The following is an 18,053-nucleotide window of genomic DNA, read 5'->3' as shown; positions in this document are numbered from 1 at the left end:
TACAGAAAATGCCTGTTACCCACAAGCCCACTGCTGTACAAATTAATAAAAACTGAGCTGGTAGCAGGCACAAATAAGACGCTACAAACCTGGAGGAAAGATACACTCCCCTTCTGAAATCAATTGAGAGCGACGAGGAGGAACTGCTCCTAAATCCGACAAAAATCCAGAGGAAAATTAAAGAACTAGACTGGATACAGACCCTGTCAAAAGCCTCTGAAAACAAACAAACTCTTCATCTGCCCTCAAACATAAAAATACTGAATGAACTTCAGGGCTACATCAAACAATTTCCGAGCAGACAAGCCAGAAACTGCCTCCTAAGAGCGAGGCTTAACCTCCTTCCAACGAACGAAATCAAAGCTATTAGAGGACTTTCAGACACAAGCAATTGTAGACTCTGTCATAAGACAAACGAAAAGGAAACAATACGACATCTTCTCCTCAGCTGCACGGAAACAGAACAACTCAGGACATATTACATGCAATATTTTGCGTCTGATCCTTCGTTGGAGCCGGAACACTGCTGGTGGTCAAGGATGATCAGTGGCGACAAGCCGATGTGGCTAATGGCAACATCAAAAATACTCCAACATGTGATGATCCAACTCGTAAACTCTCCTTAAACAATGGAATAAACAATGGAATCTGCTAAATAACACAAATAATTTCTAAGCTGTTAGTCTCTACTACACCACATACGTAGACCTGCTACAAAAAGGAGAAAAGAAATGATAAAAGGGCCGATGGTCGGCTGAAAACTCCAGTTAATCATGAGAAAATTAATCCGAAAGCCACTTGGAGCCATAGACAACGCTTTGTAAAAATCATTCATTTGATTAAAACAATAAAAATAAAAAATAAATAAAAAATATGGACAAGAGTAGGTGTAGATCACACAGAAATCATTCCTTGTCACTTCAATCTCTGCTAGAGGAGCAAAAACTAAAAGATAATTGGAGATTAGGACATCCGTCAGTACAGGAATACAGTTCCTACTCTAGTGCTCATGATTCCTTTTCAAGATTAGATATGACACTAACACCAGGTAAATTGACGGAAAATTATAAACCAAGGAAGATTGTAAATATACTTTTACCAGACAATGCACCAGTGGAAATGTATTTGAACCTAAATTATGAGTTGAAAAGAATGTTTATATGGAGGATGAACACATCGATATTCAATTGCAAAAAGGTTTTGGAGAAGATAGTCTCAGAAGCTGAATGCTTTGTTGAGGAGAATCATACTGGAAAGGTGGATGCAAAGACGGTGTGGGAAGCCTCCAAGTGTACTATGAGAGGGTTGTTATTAAGTCTATCGAGCATCATAAAAAATGGCATGACAAGGAAAGGCACGATTTAGATATACAGATTAGGAATCTCTCACGGGAAATGATTAATGGAACAAAGCAGTCAGAGAATGCTACACAGTTATGCAAGTTGAAAACAAAAATGAACAAGATGCTGCCAGAAAGAGTAAGAACTGAGTTTATATCAAATAAAATGCTCATATTATGAAAAAGGGGAAAAATGTGATCGATGGCTGGCGCATCGATTCAGGAAAATAGATTCAGAAAGGGCTATTATTTCAATACTTCTATTAGAGGTCCTGATGGTTTAATTACATTCAAACCCAGAGAAATTCATGAAATATTCAAGAATTTTTATAAAGAATTATACAGCAACGTACAAACAGTGTCAGGAATTGGTGACATTTTTTGGGGAACCTAGAGTTACCAAAGATTGTAGAGACAGAGCAAGAAGTTCTGGCAGGAGAGATGACGATTGAAGAAATAAGGAGATCTATCAGTAAATTGAATTCAGGGAAATCTCCTGGGACTGATGGCCTCCCAGCTGAATTCTACAAGATTCTACCAAATTCAGTTTTGACATTAATAAAAGATATGTTTGAATCATCACTGACAAATGGCCTACTACCTCAAACAACGAGGCATACTATGATATCAGTTTTTCAAAAGAAAGGTAAAGACGAGACTCAACCATCTAGCTATCGACCTATTCGTTTGATAAACACGGATAATGGAGTTCTATCCAAAATCTTAGCTTTGCGATTGGAAAACTTACCTCCAAAATTTATTAAAGAAAATCAATCTGGTTTTATAAAAAAAGACATACTTCAAGTAACATCTGAAAACTAATTCAAACAATGTCAGTTGATGATATTGTGGTTATTGTCCTTAGATGCTGAAAAAGCGTTTGACTGTGTTAACTGGAAATATCTGTATACAGTGCTGCACACAATGGCCCTAGGAGAGAGATTTATATCATGGATTAAATTATTGTATTCAAAACCAACTGCTGATATAAATACAAATGGATTGAGATTGGATGCATTTGAACTGGAAAGAGGTACTAGACAAGGATGCCCGCTGTCCCCACTCTTGTTTGTCATTGCAGTAGAACCATTGGCCATTGCAATAAGACATGAAGGAAGAGTAAGTGGGATAAGTTGTTGGGGCATGGACCAGAAGCTTTGGTTCTATGCCGATGAACTATTGCTGGTCTTAAAAGACTTAGAGCACTCAATATCCGTCTTAATGGAAATCTTGTCAAATTTCAATGCAGCGTCTGGATATAAAGGGAACTGGGCAAAGTCGGAAGTGATGCCGTTGACTATAACATGTAATAAACAGTGGGTTGACTTCAATGGGATTCAGATGGTGTCCAGGCAGTACGAGATACTTAGGAATATGGTTAACGCCAAATATAGAGGGAATGGTGCACGAAAATCTAAAAGAATTGAACGAAGGTTTAAGACTAGGGGCCTCATTACACGGACGGCGGTGGACCAAGGTGCTATTAGGGTTTACCGGTACCAGTAAATACCGGTACCGGTAAACCCTTACCGCCGTCCGTGTAATGAGGCCCTAGACCTGGAGAGATGGAAAATATGAAACCTTTCCTTATGGGGGAAGGTAAACGCCTTAAAAATGAATTCAACACCTAAGATTAATTATGTGCTTGGTATGCTTCAGTTGAACATTGGCCCACAGTATTGGAGAGAGTTTGATAGACTCATGCAGAGTTTTATCTGGGATAACAAGTCTCAGAGACTAAAACTATGGAAGTTGCAATTACCCATTGAAAAGGGTGGTCTGGGTGTTCCGAACTTTCACGCTATCACTTGGCGTTTGTGGCACAATTTTGTGCTCCATTTCTAAGAAATAATCAAAATAATTGGGCGATAGCTGAAGCCAGAGCTACTGGGCAATTGATGTCTAGGGCAATTTTGACAGCAGTAACAAAACCAGGGAGTAAGTTTAATCCCACAACTGAATTTTTAAGACGCTCCTGGAAAGAATTAGCAAGTTTACTGGGTATTGATGATCTTAAGGCCCCAGATGCTTCCATTTGGTTGAGCGCTCGGATTAAAGAAAAGGGGAAAACATTGTTTTGGCCAGAATGGTTTTTGGGGGGGTTAGATGGATCGGGGATCTGCAAAAAGAAGGGAAGTGGCTCACAGCAAATGAATTTAAGAATAAATGGGATATTAATAACTTTTCTACCATGGATTATCGGAGAATAAAAAAGGCTATTCGAGAGGTGGATTCTGGAAATGGGCTAAATTTTGAAATTATTTCTGATGACAATAATAATAAAATGGGTGGAGGAGGTTTGGCGAGTAGAATCTATAAACACATTGGGCCTTATTATGAGTCCGGCGGTAGCCGTACCAGGAAATAACCGGCAGGGTACTGCCAGACTTGCGGGGATTTACCGGCTCTGGACTTGCCGGAATCACCGGGGCATTACAGCCCTGGTGGTCTGGTAATTCCAGAGCTGGCATTCCGTTACTCCCCATTCCCGTGGAGTCCCACAGGAATGACCTGTGCGGCCGGTGCCGTTACGCCCGCCAGGTCAGTCCTGGCAGGGTGTAACACTACATGGCCACATAACTCGGAGTTAGCCGGTCCCGAAAACGGTGCTGGTACGGTACCGTTAAATCCGGACTGGCTGACTCGTAATGAGGCCTATGGTCTCAGGATCTAAGGAGAATGGTCAGCTGCGTGAGGATTGGAGTAAAAGACTTGATAGAAATGTCAATCTATGTTTGATTAGTTTGTGTGAAAGGGCCATACAAATCAAAATCTTGAATAAAGTCTTCTGGAGCGTTTATATAAAAGGGGTCTTTCTGACACAAATGATTGTTGGGGATGTGTACATTAGACTGGGACTTTGGAGCATATGTTGTGGGATTGTGGGAGAGTGCATGATTTCTGGCTGAGTATTGGTGAAATATCAGAAGAAATTCTGGGGGTGAAGATTGCTTAAGATTTTAAAACACTGATATTGGGAGGAGATGAGTTGTTGGGAGAACTTACCACATGCCAAACGAAATGACTATTTAGAGGTGCTACAGTGGGGAAGAAAATGATTTTGAGAGGTTGGAAATCAAGAGTATCCCCGAGGATTGAGGATTGGATTGATGAAATACACAAACTAGCGGAAATGGAGAGGTTGATATACGGGAGGACAAAAAAGAACTCTCTCTTTGATAAAAATGTGTGAGAAATTCATGGATTCATACTAGTCTCTATATATATATATATATGAAGATATATAGGGTGGGCTGGGAGTGCGGTATGTATATATTAGTGGTTTATGTATATAGTTAGCAGTTGTTAATCTTAGTTTCTATGCAACCTTTGTAACTATACATTGATTTGAGTTTAATTGTTTTCAGATATTCTTTGTTTCTATTGTTAATACTTATAAAATGAAAATAAAGAATAAAAAAAAATCAAATCAGGAAGGTAGGGTACATTAGTTTGGGCTACCTTCACGGTAATATCGCAATGTACCCCTTTTTTTCTTTTAAAGCAAGCCTCCCCCTAGAACCACTAAAACAAAGTGCTTTTAGGGCTCATAAATCTTGCTGGGACTTCTGCCCCAGGCTTATTTACCCTTGTTGGACATATTCGTCATCACAAATTAAATGATAGTGGCAGAATCTTTATGTGCGAAGAACTCATAATCCGCATCTCTAGCATTTGGAGAAGGTTTTCAGGTTGCCTCTTTACTGAAGTCTGTGGCGGCAGAAACACTCTTCGCCCTTTTTCTGAAGATGGATTGAATGTTTCTATTGACATATACTGTCTAAGGTCAGAGCCTCTCAAGAGACTTGCATTACCGAATATCACCGACATAGCATCTGATCAGATTGATGTACTTTTTAAGGACCGCTGAAAAAAATGTAATAACTGAGCCTTGATTTGGAGCAGACATGTATCGTAGAGGAAAGTACTGCTTCTCCAGAATCAAGGCTTGAGGCTTTTAAAGAAAGGAGAGCATGAACACATTTTGCAGTTTTTTTAGAAGTAGTAGGAATGTGCCTTGTGTTAAAAGTAGATTCGAGCACTAGAACTGTGTTCACAGGCTCTCTCTACAAAAGTCTTAACTGCAACTGCACTTATAGATAAAGATACAGACAACTACAACATTACTGGAAGACAGACTGAAGAATTTGAAATTTCTAGAGGGTGATGTAGAGAGGCAGATGTACACATCAGGCCTCATTCCGAGATTGGAGGTAGTCATGGTGCTATTTGCGCCATGACTGCCTCCAATAACGGTACCGGCACCAGTCTCGTTCAATCGGGACTTACCGGTGTAGTCTGACCTTTGCGGGACCGGTAAGTCCCCACTGAAAAAAACATTCCCCATTCCCATTTGAGCCCCCATAGGGCTCAATGGGAATGGGGAAGTAGCTAATAACGGTATCGCAATTTGTGGTTCCGTTATTGGCTCTGATTTCCCATAACCGGCCCCGTCAGACCAGGCGTTAAAGGAGGGACCCGCAAAGGGGACTCGTAGTAGGGCAGTAAGGGATTACCAACACCGGTCACCTTACCGGTGCCCGGTACCCCTTACCGCCCTACTCGTAATGAGGCCCATCATCTACAGAGCCCACCGCCTCACCTCTGTCATATTGGAAGAACAGCAAGAAAGCACTGTGCATGACACCTGGTATCATCCCAATACCATATTGAAGGTCTGACAGACGTTATGCGCTCAGACAACCGTACCGAATGTACCCTCAAATTGAAATGGCAGACATGAGTCTGAAGACACGACTAGACATAGAAGAACAATAAGTAAAGTTGGACAAAAGAGAAGTGACGTCACAAAGAGAGAAGATATATAGACGCATAGAATCTGATTAATAGATGTCCAAAGAATGAAGGATGTAACTGAAGCAACAAAATAAATATATGTGTGAATATGAAGAAAACCATAGGCAAATAGAAGATGAGTGACAAGAGATGTAGTAGATGTATATAAGCAGAAACGCAAGGTAGATAAGACAACGCAGAAGCCTGCTAAAGTAGGAAATATAGCGCGAATAAAGCAGCCAGGTTAAGAAAATGGACGTTGGCATTGTGTAATAGTAAGCAAGAAATCTTGAGAGAGAGACCAAGGCTGCAGAATTGACAGATGCTGGATTACAGCTTTGTACGAGAACAAAGGGTATTTGCTTGGCTCAAGATCAAGGATGCCACAGTAAGAGGCAACTGCAAGGAACAAAAGGTGTTGGAGAGGATAAGCCATCTACGTAAGACATATTTCTCTCAGATTAAGTAAAGGAGTGAATAATTATGAGTGCCATCTATTGAACAATTAAAGATGCAGAAAGTGTATGCAAGATGGAGCAACCAAGTCTCCAGAGGCCAAGAGGAGTAATAGCACCCAATATAATTGAATTAAATAGCCTTACATAGAAGGACAAAACACACAAAATCATGGTCTCCTTACACGTGGTGTAATGACCAGAAAACAAGGCCTATTCATAAAGCTCCAAATGAAGATAGCAAAGTACCTTCACTCCCTTGAAAGTTCAGAAGAAAAGAACAGCCAGCAAGGTGAACTACAAACAAGAAGCCTTGTCTTAGGGGCCTGATGAGAGATGGTAGGCTAATTAGTTAAGAAAGGCAGTTGTCTGACGTTGTTCCCCTGCACCTGGGTTTCGTTGCTTACGTGCTGTTAACGAGCCGAATGTCGAAGGTTGGAAGAGAGTGCCAACCAATCATAAGGGTCTAAATAATGATGTACCATACATTGTTGCAGCAGCCTATCCACTGCTGGTATTATGCTATTATCTGTATTTTACGTGGAGTGTATTTAAGGCGTGCCTACCAGATATGGGACAACTAATGATTTTATTAACACTTATTCAGAATATAGGTATATATGTTCCCTTAACTAATCCCTCCACCCGATAGGTTTTATTGTTTGCCACGTAGGATGACGTCAAAGCCTTTTGCGTCATGGAAATGCGATGAGAGTGAAAAACAGCAACTGGTTCTGTGAAGAACCTCTTCCACGAGCTATGTCCATGATCCATGAAGCCTGTCTTGATGTGCACCTGTCACCAAAGACAGAGCAAGGAGTGAGTGACGTGCCTAGCCTACTGACGCTAAATTAGAACATTCTGCCATTATTTGACCAAAATGTTCTACTGCAAAAGAGGCATTAGCTGGAAGGCTTACTATTATTTTTGCCAAAACGCCCATCAGGTACCAGCATTCTTCACTATAAGGCACCCGTGGAATAAATTGCACCATTGTAATGTTGTTTTACATGGTATTTGCAACAGCAGGAAGAAATGCACTGAAACAATAGATATTTGCAGTAGGGAATGTTTGCCATGTTGTGTACGTCATTCAAAATTGCATTTGCACTAGTGTTTGTAATGTGACCCTATGGGGCTCATTAGGAGTTCCCTGGTCTGAAATAAATACTGGTAAAAATGCCAGTAATTTTTTTTTTTATTTTAATTTTATTGGTTTAAAACAAACCTTTAAAATATTGCACAAACGTCTACACAAAACAAGAGTTTTACCGACTCCGTCATCTTTTATCAATGCCCCTGACTGGATCGATTTCATTCTCCCCATACCTTCGAACAGAGATTGTCACCCAGATTTCCCCTTGCAGATGGTTTTTAAGAGTTCTCAACCCTTTTCTCAGGCTCATTATTAACCTGCGTTCTCTTTTAATTTCGCTTCGACAATAGCCAGAAAGGAAGTCAAGGGCAAGATTAGTTTCATGTCCAGTCCATTCCACATTTTCCGCCACCACTCCTCTGCGCACGCAGAACGATTTGCATCTGACCATTGGCCCAGATGTATTGATCTAGCGTCTCTTAGAGCTGAGCAGAAGAGGACTTAGGGCCTCATTACACGGAAGGCGGTAATGGTTAACGGCCACCGTTAATGGTAACGGTGACCGTTAACCATTACCGCCTTACTACGAGGTCCCTTAGCGGGTTGGTGCTTTAACGCCTGCTTATTGCAGGCGTTAAAAACCAACCCGCTAAGGGACCTCGGAGCTAATTACGGCACCGCAAAATTGCGGTGCCGTAATTAGCGCCTTCCCCATTCCCATAGAGCCCTATGGGGCAGAAATGGGAATGGGGAAGGGCAATGGCGGAAGGGGGATTTACCGCCCCACCAACCTTGGAATGGGGCGGTAAATCCCCTTTCCGCCAAGGCGGTGCCGGTAATTTACCGGCATGGTCCAGGGTGCTAATAGCACCCTGGATCACCGCCTTCCGTGTAATGAGGCCCTAAGTGTTTTAAGGACTCTAGCTCCTTATCACAAAAGCGACAAGTAGAGGTTAGTCCCGCATTACACGCCCAATAACTGGTTCGCTCTTTGGTTCTTAATGCATTCAACCGGAACAGTAAAAATAATCTTCTTGCATTTGCGTTTGGAAAGCGGGACAAGTATTTTTGCAAGATGTTGTACCCTCTTGCTTTCGTAGGAGAGTCTGTCATCGCGTTAGCCATCAATCGCTCACGACATGTATTTATCCAGTCAGCACGCCATAGTCGCACTTTTGCGGCCGCAGGATTACTATGGAGAATTTGCAAGCTGATGTTGTTGATCGCCAGAAGATCTTCGCAGCGTTTTATCCATTGAGAAAGGATATCTGGACTTCCTGATGCCGCCTTGTGAAATATCTGGAATTTAAATATTCCCGCTTCTACACACGTTTTTCGAAATAGTGCAAGTTGATTCCAGCATATTCTCGCATGCAAGGAGATTAATGCTAATTCGTACCGTATACAGGCAGTTGCGATTCCAGGTGGTAGATTTAGGGTCTTTGACCAGAACATATGTTCTAGTGAGCTCCAATGTGTTGATGGGCAACCAAAGGCATTTTCTGCACCATATACCAGAATTGGTACTACTTTTTGTTCATAAAAGTTGCGTAATGGTATCATTGAAAATTGCCCATATTTTTTGTGTATTACCAGACCTTGACAGGCCAACTGGCCACATTTCCTTTTTGAATCGGCCACCCAAGGCTCCTCACAGATACTGGAATTAAGTGTCATGCCAAGGTATTTTACACTTTTTGATATCTGCAATTTCTCTTGATTTAGAGACCATACAAACTTTGAGCCTTTTGAGTTGTGACTTGTTTTCAAGTTCTCGAACACCAATATTTCTGTTTTAGATGTATTGATCTTCAAATTATTCTGGCAAACATAGTTCAGTACAGCATCAAGTTTGCGTTGGAGCCCGATAGATGTTAAATCCAGGATTACTAAATCATCTGCGTACAGCAGCCAGTTTATCTTCGATCCATTGAGATTAGGTGGAAAGGATCTCACTGTTTGAATCGCTTCACCGATATCGGAGATGAATAGACTGAAAATCGCGGCTGCTAGTGGGCAACCCTGCTTCACTCCTTTCAGTGTCTTGATTTGGGTAGACAACGTTCCTGAAGGATCCAGCCGAATGGCAATTGAGGTGTTTGTGTGGAGATCTTTAATTGCCGCTAGTAGGCCAACCGGGCAACCCCACAACTCTAGTTTTTCCCACAACAGTTCACGATCGATCATATCGAAGGCCATAGAGAAGTCGACGAAGGCAAGATACACTCTCGTGTTCGTTCTTAGGGCTTCCATTTTAAGCAGATTTAGAATCAGCAGGTTTAGCGAGCATCCAACAAATTTCACAAAGCCCGCTTGTCGTTCATCTATTTTTTTCGCTGTTTTGGCCCAGTTAGTCAGTTGCACTTGCAAAAGAGATGCGAAAATCTTACCCAACACATCAAGCAAGGCCACCGGGCGATAGTTTTTTGGTGATGCTCTATTCCCCTTCTTGAAGATCGGCACAATAATGCCAGTCTTCCAAGAGATTGGGACTTGCTTTTGTTGGTTGATTCTCGTAAATAGATCAGTCCATAGGTCAGGAAATTGTTTGATCATACAGTTAGATAACCCGTCAGGACCGGGCGCACGAGAGTTTTTAGCTCTCACAATTATCTCTCGGATTTCATCCTTGGTAAAGTGTAGGTTCAATGAGGTTATGTTGGAGATTGGCACAATTGGAACAACGTCTTTGGAGTATAGGTCTATAAAGTGCTTGACCCACTCCTTTTCTAATACTGGGCACGCTTGCAGAGCCATTTGCGAGGTTTCCATGCAGTTGAGGGTACGCCAGAACTCGCCACTGTTCTTATCCCTGAGAATCTTCATCATTGCTTCGGCGTCGTTTTGCTGTAGTACAACTCGATGACTTTTAAGCCAGTTTTTATAGGCTTGTTTAACCGTTTTGTTTTTTGCAGTTATTTCAGACTTGGGCCCCTGATTGTTTTTTCGAATCTCTGCTCTCATGGATCTTTTCCGTTGCATTATCATAAGCTCAAAGCTATGTTTTTTCGTAAATGACTGGTTTTTGAGACCAAAATTCCTGCTTTTGAACCGAGACAGAATTGGCGTATATTCAACCTCTTTCGTCGTTGCCTTAAACTCGCTGCTTATCTTCATCACGTCCTGTTCTTTCAGTTTTAAGCGAAGGCGATTGGTTTCCACCAATACTTTGGAGTTCCACTTATTGCATTGCGGGCCTTTCGTGTCAAGGAATCTTAGTTCCAGCATATCGTGATCACTGTTGGGCATTGAGCGGATTTTCATAGTTTTTATTTTTCTGTGCAATGTATCGGATACAAACATGTAATCGATAGTGGAACTTTGCCCATCGCGCTGCCATGTGGACTTAGCTGGAATGTCACCCTGCGTGTGACCGTTTAACATCGCGAGCCCTCTCACTTCCATCTCTTCTCTCCATATCTCTGCCAAACGGTTTTTAGAGGAATTCTGAGGTTTGAAGAAATCGATGTTTAGATCACCACAAACTATCACTGCGCTTCCACTGCTTGATTCCAGCAACTTATCAAGGATTGCAGTAATTTGGTCGACGAATGGCAGTGAACCAGTCCGTTGATGGTTCCAGTATACATTAATGATATAGATCACATCACAAGCATTGGCAGCAGCAGCAGTTTTACGTATCTCGCAGACTTGAATGAATGCTGTGTAATTGACTGAGTTGTGCAGTCGGTAGCCCGATGATCTTTTGATCATTGTTAACAGGCCTGCAACTGGACGGCCCTTCTCGGCTTTAATCGCTGGATTTAGCGCACACTCGTACTCTGGAGCTATTGGTAGTTCACACATCCAGGTTTCCTGTAAACAAATAAATTGTAGGTCTTGTGCCCAATTGTTGTTTAGAAGATGTAAAAAACCGCGTGTGTTCCATGAGGCAAAGGAACATTCCTGCTCGGTAATAGTATTTGGCCGTTAGCTGATCGAATGAGCATTCAAGGCCACAGCCATCCATTTCCAGTCTTCCGCCCGTTCGGGTTCCCTTTGATTATTTGTTTGTGGTGGCACGTAATTTCCTGGGCATCTCCCATTTTCAATGGTAATTTTAATTCTCTCAATTGGGACAATTCGACTCTGCGGGTTCTTTTCTGCCGCCATAAAGCCTTGGGACGGAAGAGATGGAAACTGGGCCGTGCAAGAGAGATCGATCTGTTCAGGATGGACCTGCCGATTTAATTCTCCTTGAACTGGTTTTCTCGCCTCTTCGTGAGCTTTAGACGTACATTTCATAGGAAGCTGGATATCGCCAAGCTCAGTTGTCGTCGCATCTTTAACATTTTCTCGTTGTTCCGGGTTTCTCGCTTTATACGTGTCGAAACCCATTGATAGTAGCTCTTCATTCGCCTCCAAGATTACATTTGCGATTAAGTTGGACTTTACATGTAGAATCACCTTATCGGTGCGACGTTCCTCAGGAAATTCGATTATTTTCAAGTCTTTCGACTCCAAAGAGCGAAGTCGGGGTACATAGTGAAGCAGTTTTAACACATTGGTTCTGTTCAAAATTAGTTTTTCCTCGCCCTCCAGACGCTCAAGCACTAATTTGATCAGCAATGAGGGTTCTGTTTGTCTAGGAGCATGCGGCGCTGTCTTATTTTTCAGATTTAGTGTCGCCGGGGAGGCCTTATGAAAGACCAGTTTCTGGGATTTCTCTGTAATGGCGTCAAAAACGGGGGACACCTCTGAACAGAATTCTTTTTTTTTGGCAAGTGGCCCAGTTAGATCAGATTTTTGAGACTTAAGTAGGCCTTGAAGCCTTTGTCTTTCCCTTTTCGCATGCAAGGTCAGGAAAACTGGACTCCTCTGCTCTCTGATTATGTCAGGCTCCTCATTAACCTGTGGCATAATCTCGCAAATTCTATTTTTGGCTACTCGAATGGGGCAAGTTGAAGGAGTTTCACATTGCTGTGCTTCCAACTTAGGACAGCTTTGGTTTTCTGGTGCTGGATTCTGAGAGTTATTACTTATGTTTTTACCAGCTAACGAAGTAACCACTTCTTGAACGGCGCATATGTCATCAGTAGTTTTATTCACCTCATCATCAGGCTCGAAGTTATCTTCATAAACTGACATGTTCAAGAGTTCTGTTTGTATGACTAAGTCCTCAACGTTCGACGGATTCTGCGACACCTTGGACTTTAAGTCATCCAGTTCGTGATTAGCATTTTGAGTCTCCTTAATAGTGTCCGCTAATTTCAGGCTGGTTGTAATAGCCTTGTCAACTATTTGGAACATGTTTAAGTTCCGCAGAAATTTGCGAGCTCCTTTTAGTTGCGATTTTTTTCTGGCAGGCATGTTTTTTTGCTTTTTCAATTGTACGTTACAAGACTTTCTGCCAGCATGTATAGGCGAATGCACTTCGTTGTCTAAGCTTCCGAAGATGGAAAACAAGCCTACAGGCTTTGGAGTTGCCACTTTTGCGAGTTGCAGCTCGGGGGCCAACTCTGTAGTTTTCTGTACTATAGAAGTGCAGGAGGCCATTTGCACGTCCCCTAAAGCTGGATTGAATGCATTTTTTGTTTGCAGAAATGCTGTGTTAAAGGAAATATCAAGAGAAGGTGTTTGGCCAACGTTTTTATCCCGAGGTTCACTCACAGTCATTTGTTTTTGCGCCTCCGTTTCCAGCGTATATGGTCTGTCCTTCAGTGATTCATGTGAGATGTTAATCACCTCACTTGATATGGCATCAACTGCCTTATCATCCTGGAGGACTTGCTTCAATTGGTGGATTGGTTCTGAACATAGAGGCGACATCTTAGCCAACGGTGAGGAACTTGCAAATGTATTCACATTAGTGGGCAGGGCTTTACTTCCCGGCGCTTCTGGATTTTCGTCGCCCAGCCGGTCTTCGCTTTTTTTGATAACATGTGATCTATGAAACAAGGACAAGGCTTCCTTTGCAACCTCAGCGAATAATTTTTTGTCAATCATGTCATTCTTTTTTGCCTCTTTTACTGCTGTGATACCAGCCAAAATTTGATGCGATACATCTTCTTGTTTATGTCTCTCCAACTCTTGCATTGATTCAAGATGGATCAGTTTTGAATTCAACAAGGCTAGTAACGTAGTGACGTCCTTGACATTGTCGCTCAAGGATTCGTATAACTTAGTAAAGGGTGCCATCGAGATTGCCATTGCCGATGTAAGCGCCATCATGAGATCGCTAGAGGGCACATGAACACAGGAAGCGGTTCGATCTTCTGCTATCTTACTCTCTGTCTCAGGAACAAAACGCCTTCCTCCGGCCCATTTCCTCCTTATCTTTGGGAAGGGACGGTCTCCCATTGAGGAATCGGACGTTTCCGAATCATCAGACGACTCTTCACAAGTTAAACTTTCCCTTACACCGAACTGGGTTTTCCTGTTATTAGAGTGACCGCTCGTGTGTGGGATCGGTATTCTTTTCTGGGAATCGACAACGTTACCAACTTGAGATTGAACAAGGCTCTCAGGCGATTCAGCAGTGCATGCTTTGCTTCTTTTGTAGTTGCTCGATCCCCATATATCACGATTTAATTCGGTGACATTCATACAAGATCTTTTCTGAGGGGCTTTTGGAGATATTTCGGCTGTTAGGGTAGATACAGATGGCCGTTTACACGATCTAGATTTATTTAAGTTAATCAGATTCTGTAACACGGCCGAGACGACCTCTAGTGAGTTTCTTTTGTCATTGCCCAACGGGGCAGCTTCTTTAACGTGGGGTGTATGCGGGCTCAAATTCTGATGCCAAACGGTCGTCCCACTAGGCTCCTTAAAAGGGCTGTCGTTCAAAGCTTTATTAATGGCAGATCTAGCACTGTCTGTTCCACTGGACAGCCCCGTATGGATCTCGGGGCGAGCAGACGCTGCTGCGTCAATCACCGCGGCAGCCAGATCTCCCAGGCGCAACACCAGCCCCGGGACGCCCACATTACCCTCCCCCCACGTGACCTTGGCTGCCGCTGAAGGCCACGCCCCCATCGGCCGGCCCACCTGCGTCATCAACGAGCGCCGCGGCAGGAGAGTCAGACGCAGCACTGGACCACCAGGCCGCTGCGGCCCCCTCTGTAACCGGGACGCCTCCAGCCGCACCGTCAACAGCCGACGTGCACATCGCTGGCGGCATGGCGCCACTGCTAGTCGGCTCATCCAGGTTAGATGTGCTCGTATTACTCGACAAATCAAGGTTATTCTTTGCCCCCTTCGGTTCCTTCGAGGATGTTATAACTATGCACCCCTCTTCCTCCGCCTGATGCACATGGAAAAATGGGGCGGATAGGGGGGGTGAATTGAGTTCAGCCAACACTGGAGGAGCCAAGGATGATGGCGAGATCTGCTTAATGGGTGCAACCTCGTCCGTGAATTGCACGGGTTCAAACACCTCTTCCAACTGTGTGGCAGCGTTATCGTCAGTTAAGTCAGTATTACCAGATTGCGACCCACAAGAAAAGTATTCACTCACTTTTTTGTTGCTTCTGATGATGTTTGCTTGGGTCATGGTAGTCATTGCTGTTTGTCTTACTTGTGTTCTAGTCCTTCGTAGCACTTTAGACGTATATAGATTTGATGGATCCATTTCTCGGGTAACAGTTAACCTGTGCGATATCGCCGTACGCCGCTCGCCAAACAGCAAACAGTAAGATCCACAGCCCTTCGGTCCTCAGGGCTTAGCGCCACAAGGGTGAAAGAGGCGGCCTTATATACCTTGTGACCAAAGTCAGGTGACCAGGTCAGCTGCTGTTAAAGGTATAGGCACACGCACCTCAACACCTTCTTCTCCTTCTCCTTCCACTCGCCACAGCAAACAGTAAGATCCACAGCCCTTCGGTCCTCAGGGCTTAGCGCCACAAGGGTGAAAGAGGCGGCCTTATATACCTTGTGACCAAAGTCAGGTGACCAGGTCAGCTGCTGTTAAAGGTATAGGCACACGCACCTCAACACCTTCTTCTCCTTCTCCTTCCACTCGCCACAGCAAACAGTAAGATCCACAGCCCTTCGGTCCTCAGGGCTTAGCCAGTAATTCACACACCAGCATTTTTTCCAGACTGCGAAAACACAAGTTTTCCAGTGGGGCCAGTGAACTACTGGCATGCCCGACCGCCTGGCATGCCCGACCGCCTGGGAGTTCAGGCCTATACCGGCAAATAAATGCCAGAATCACTGGCACTGTTACTACCGGTGCCGGTAAATCTGGCAATCTCATCCCATGGAGTTCTATGGGACTCCATGGAGTGGGAACCCACGGGGATATCGGGCGGTGGAAATGGTGAGGCAGTTTTGCCGATATCCCGTCCAAATTACCGCAGGATACCGGCAAAACTATGAGGCCCTATATATATGCATATACCAATACTGGATAGTTAACTAGCAGTGAAGTGCACACTGACAGGCTCTACTGCTTGATTCCATTATTTTGTTATGCTCCGCACCCTCCCCTGTGGAGAGCCCTTATGACAATGCAGAGTCGACAAGTGTACATGAAAAGCGCTGCCCAGGTCACAGCTGCAGGGCAATTTAAAATGAGTGTGCTGGCACCATACCTGGTCGTGTTCGCCCCCACCTTCTTCGTTGTAATTCAGGATGTTTTCTCTGATATCTTCCCAGCTTTCATGTTCAACAGGAATGTGGTATACACCACCTTTGCGAAAATTTGATCTTCCCCATTGGCTCCACACTGTGTAAGAGACCAGCAACGCTGAAATGACAGGAGTAGGAGCTGAGTGACATGTATGGATAAGAGAGCGTCAAGCGTTTAGACCACATGGGAAGAATAGAATCTGCAGTCACTGTAAACTTAACAAAGCTCATAGGCTTAATCACTGCAGTATCTACACCCTCCCATAAATTCATTTGTATATCTTGTATAGACACCTAGGATACCCCAGCAAAATGTAGGGTATTTTCTTAGATGTTTGATATAGTGTGTACAGAGCTACACAGAGCAACAGAATGCTTTACAGAGAACATTAATTGTAGAAGGAACAACACTGACATGGGGTGCTGTACATGAAACAGTATGATGTGGGCAACTGACACAGTGACAAACGCATTCGCTCTCAAGCACCATGTGGGTGACAGTTTGTGGTGGACAGCCTGCTGCCCATGTGGATGAAGTGCTGATGACAATCCTTCACCCACATGGGTGTTATGTGTGCATTCACAGCCCTGTTTGCAAAAATGACAGAAATGCTCATGCTCTGCAGGAGCCTTTCTGCAGACATGGAAAATGCAGGTATTGATCTGTGCAAATCCCCTGCCTGCGTTGGGATTTCCTCTGGTCGGAGGCATTGGGGAACAAGCATAGGGGGAAAAGCCACATTCTGAAGTGCATTCGTTCATAAATCAGAGATGCGCTGGTGGATGTGGCAGCCATTCTCAAGGCATACACTGTGCTGTAAATTCTGCATGGGTGGAGATTCCACGTCCCCAAAGGGACTCAAATGTTTAGTATGGGGACATTTACAGTAACTAGGCAGTGGTGTTAGAGACATGATTATGGAAGAGTTCAAATACTGCTTCTATCTCAGGTTTCTGAATGTTCTTAGGGAAGTCACTTTACACCGAAGTGTCTTGGCTATTTGTAGGAGGTTGCTCAGAACCCCTCCTGGTTTGGGGTTCTAGGAACCAACCTTAGTGGACCTGCAAAGGATTCTCACAAATGTCTAACCATACTCTCACTACGATGCTAAGCAGAAAGGCCTAAACCAAGGAGATCAGGGGTTTTGTGTAAATTACATATAACAAACACAACAGGTTGTCGAGCACTAGCTTGCCCATGCAGGTGCGTACACAAATACTCCATTTAGCAACACATAGGCATTAAGGTATAAAAGCTAAATAAAACTATTTATATACATATACAATCACAGTTTAGGGTCCATAATGGCAAGCACGCACTGCACTTTCAATAGCAATATTGTTACAATGACCTAAAGTGAAGGGGGTGGGGCTGTTATACAAATGATCAAGCTTAGAATGCTGTACAGCAATATCAGTCAACACAAGCTAAACTAAATGAGTCTGATCCATAACTTTAAGAAAGTCTTTCACAAAGTTCATGGTGAACAACCGAGTTTAGGCTACTTTGGAGGAGTTTCAAAAGTTGTCTAGAGTTCTTGAATGGGGAATCAATGGGGTAGCTGAAGCTAGATTCAGTGATCCAAGGGACAGCTGCCAATCTTGATCATCCTTGGGAATCCCAGTCAGGATTCCTATGCTCTGGCTCCACCACCAAAAGCAAGGAAATGGCAGCTGCAGGGTGCCCCTTGAAATGAACGGAGTCCAGGAGGGCAACAAAATAGGTAAGCAACCCAGCACCTCGAAAGCTGCTCCTCAAGATGAACAATAACACAAGGTAAGTTGGGGTGTT

The 18,053-nt window shown here is 43.5% G+C and overlaps 1 protein-coding gene across 1 annotated transcript in view; it reads right to left on the bottom strand.

Annotated features, from left to right (window-relative positions):
• Positions 1–18,053, bottom strand: part of LOC138497739 (neural-cadherin-like) — a 609,504-nt gene that overhangs the window by 18,036 nt on the left and 573,415 nt on the right. The window contains exon 32 of the mRNA XM_069621376.1: positions 16,225–16,379. Within this exon, the coding sequence (XP_069477477.1) occupies positions 16,225–16,379 (155 nt within the window). The remainder of the gene's footprint in view (positions 1–16,224; positions 16,380–18,053) is intronic.

This window comes from Ambystoma mexicanum, chromosome 5q (assembly GCF_040938575.1).
Source record: "Ambystoma mexicanum isolate Mex_15411 chromosome 5q, UKY_AmexF1_1, whole genome shotgun sequence".
Classification (NCBI taxonomy): domain Eukaryota; kingdom Metazoa; phylum Chordata; class Amphibia; order Caudata; family Ambystomatidae; genus Ambystoma; species Ambystoma mexicanum.
The sequence above is the reverse complement of the archived record's forward strand: the minus strand, read 5'-3'. Positions and strand labels throughout refer to the sequence as shown.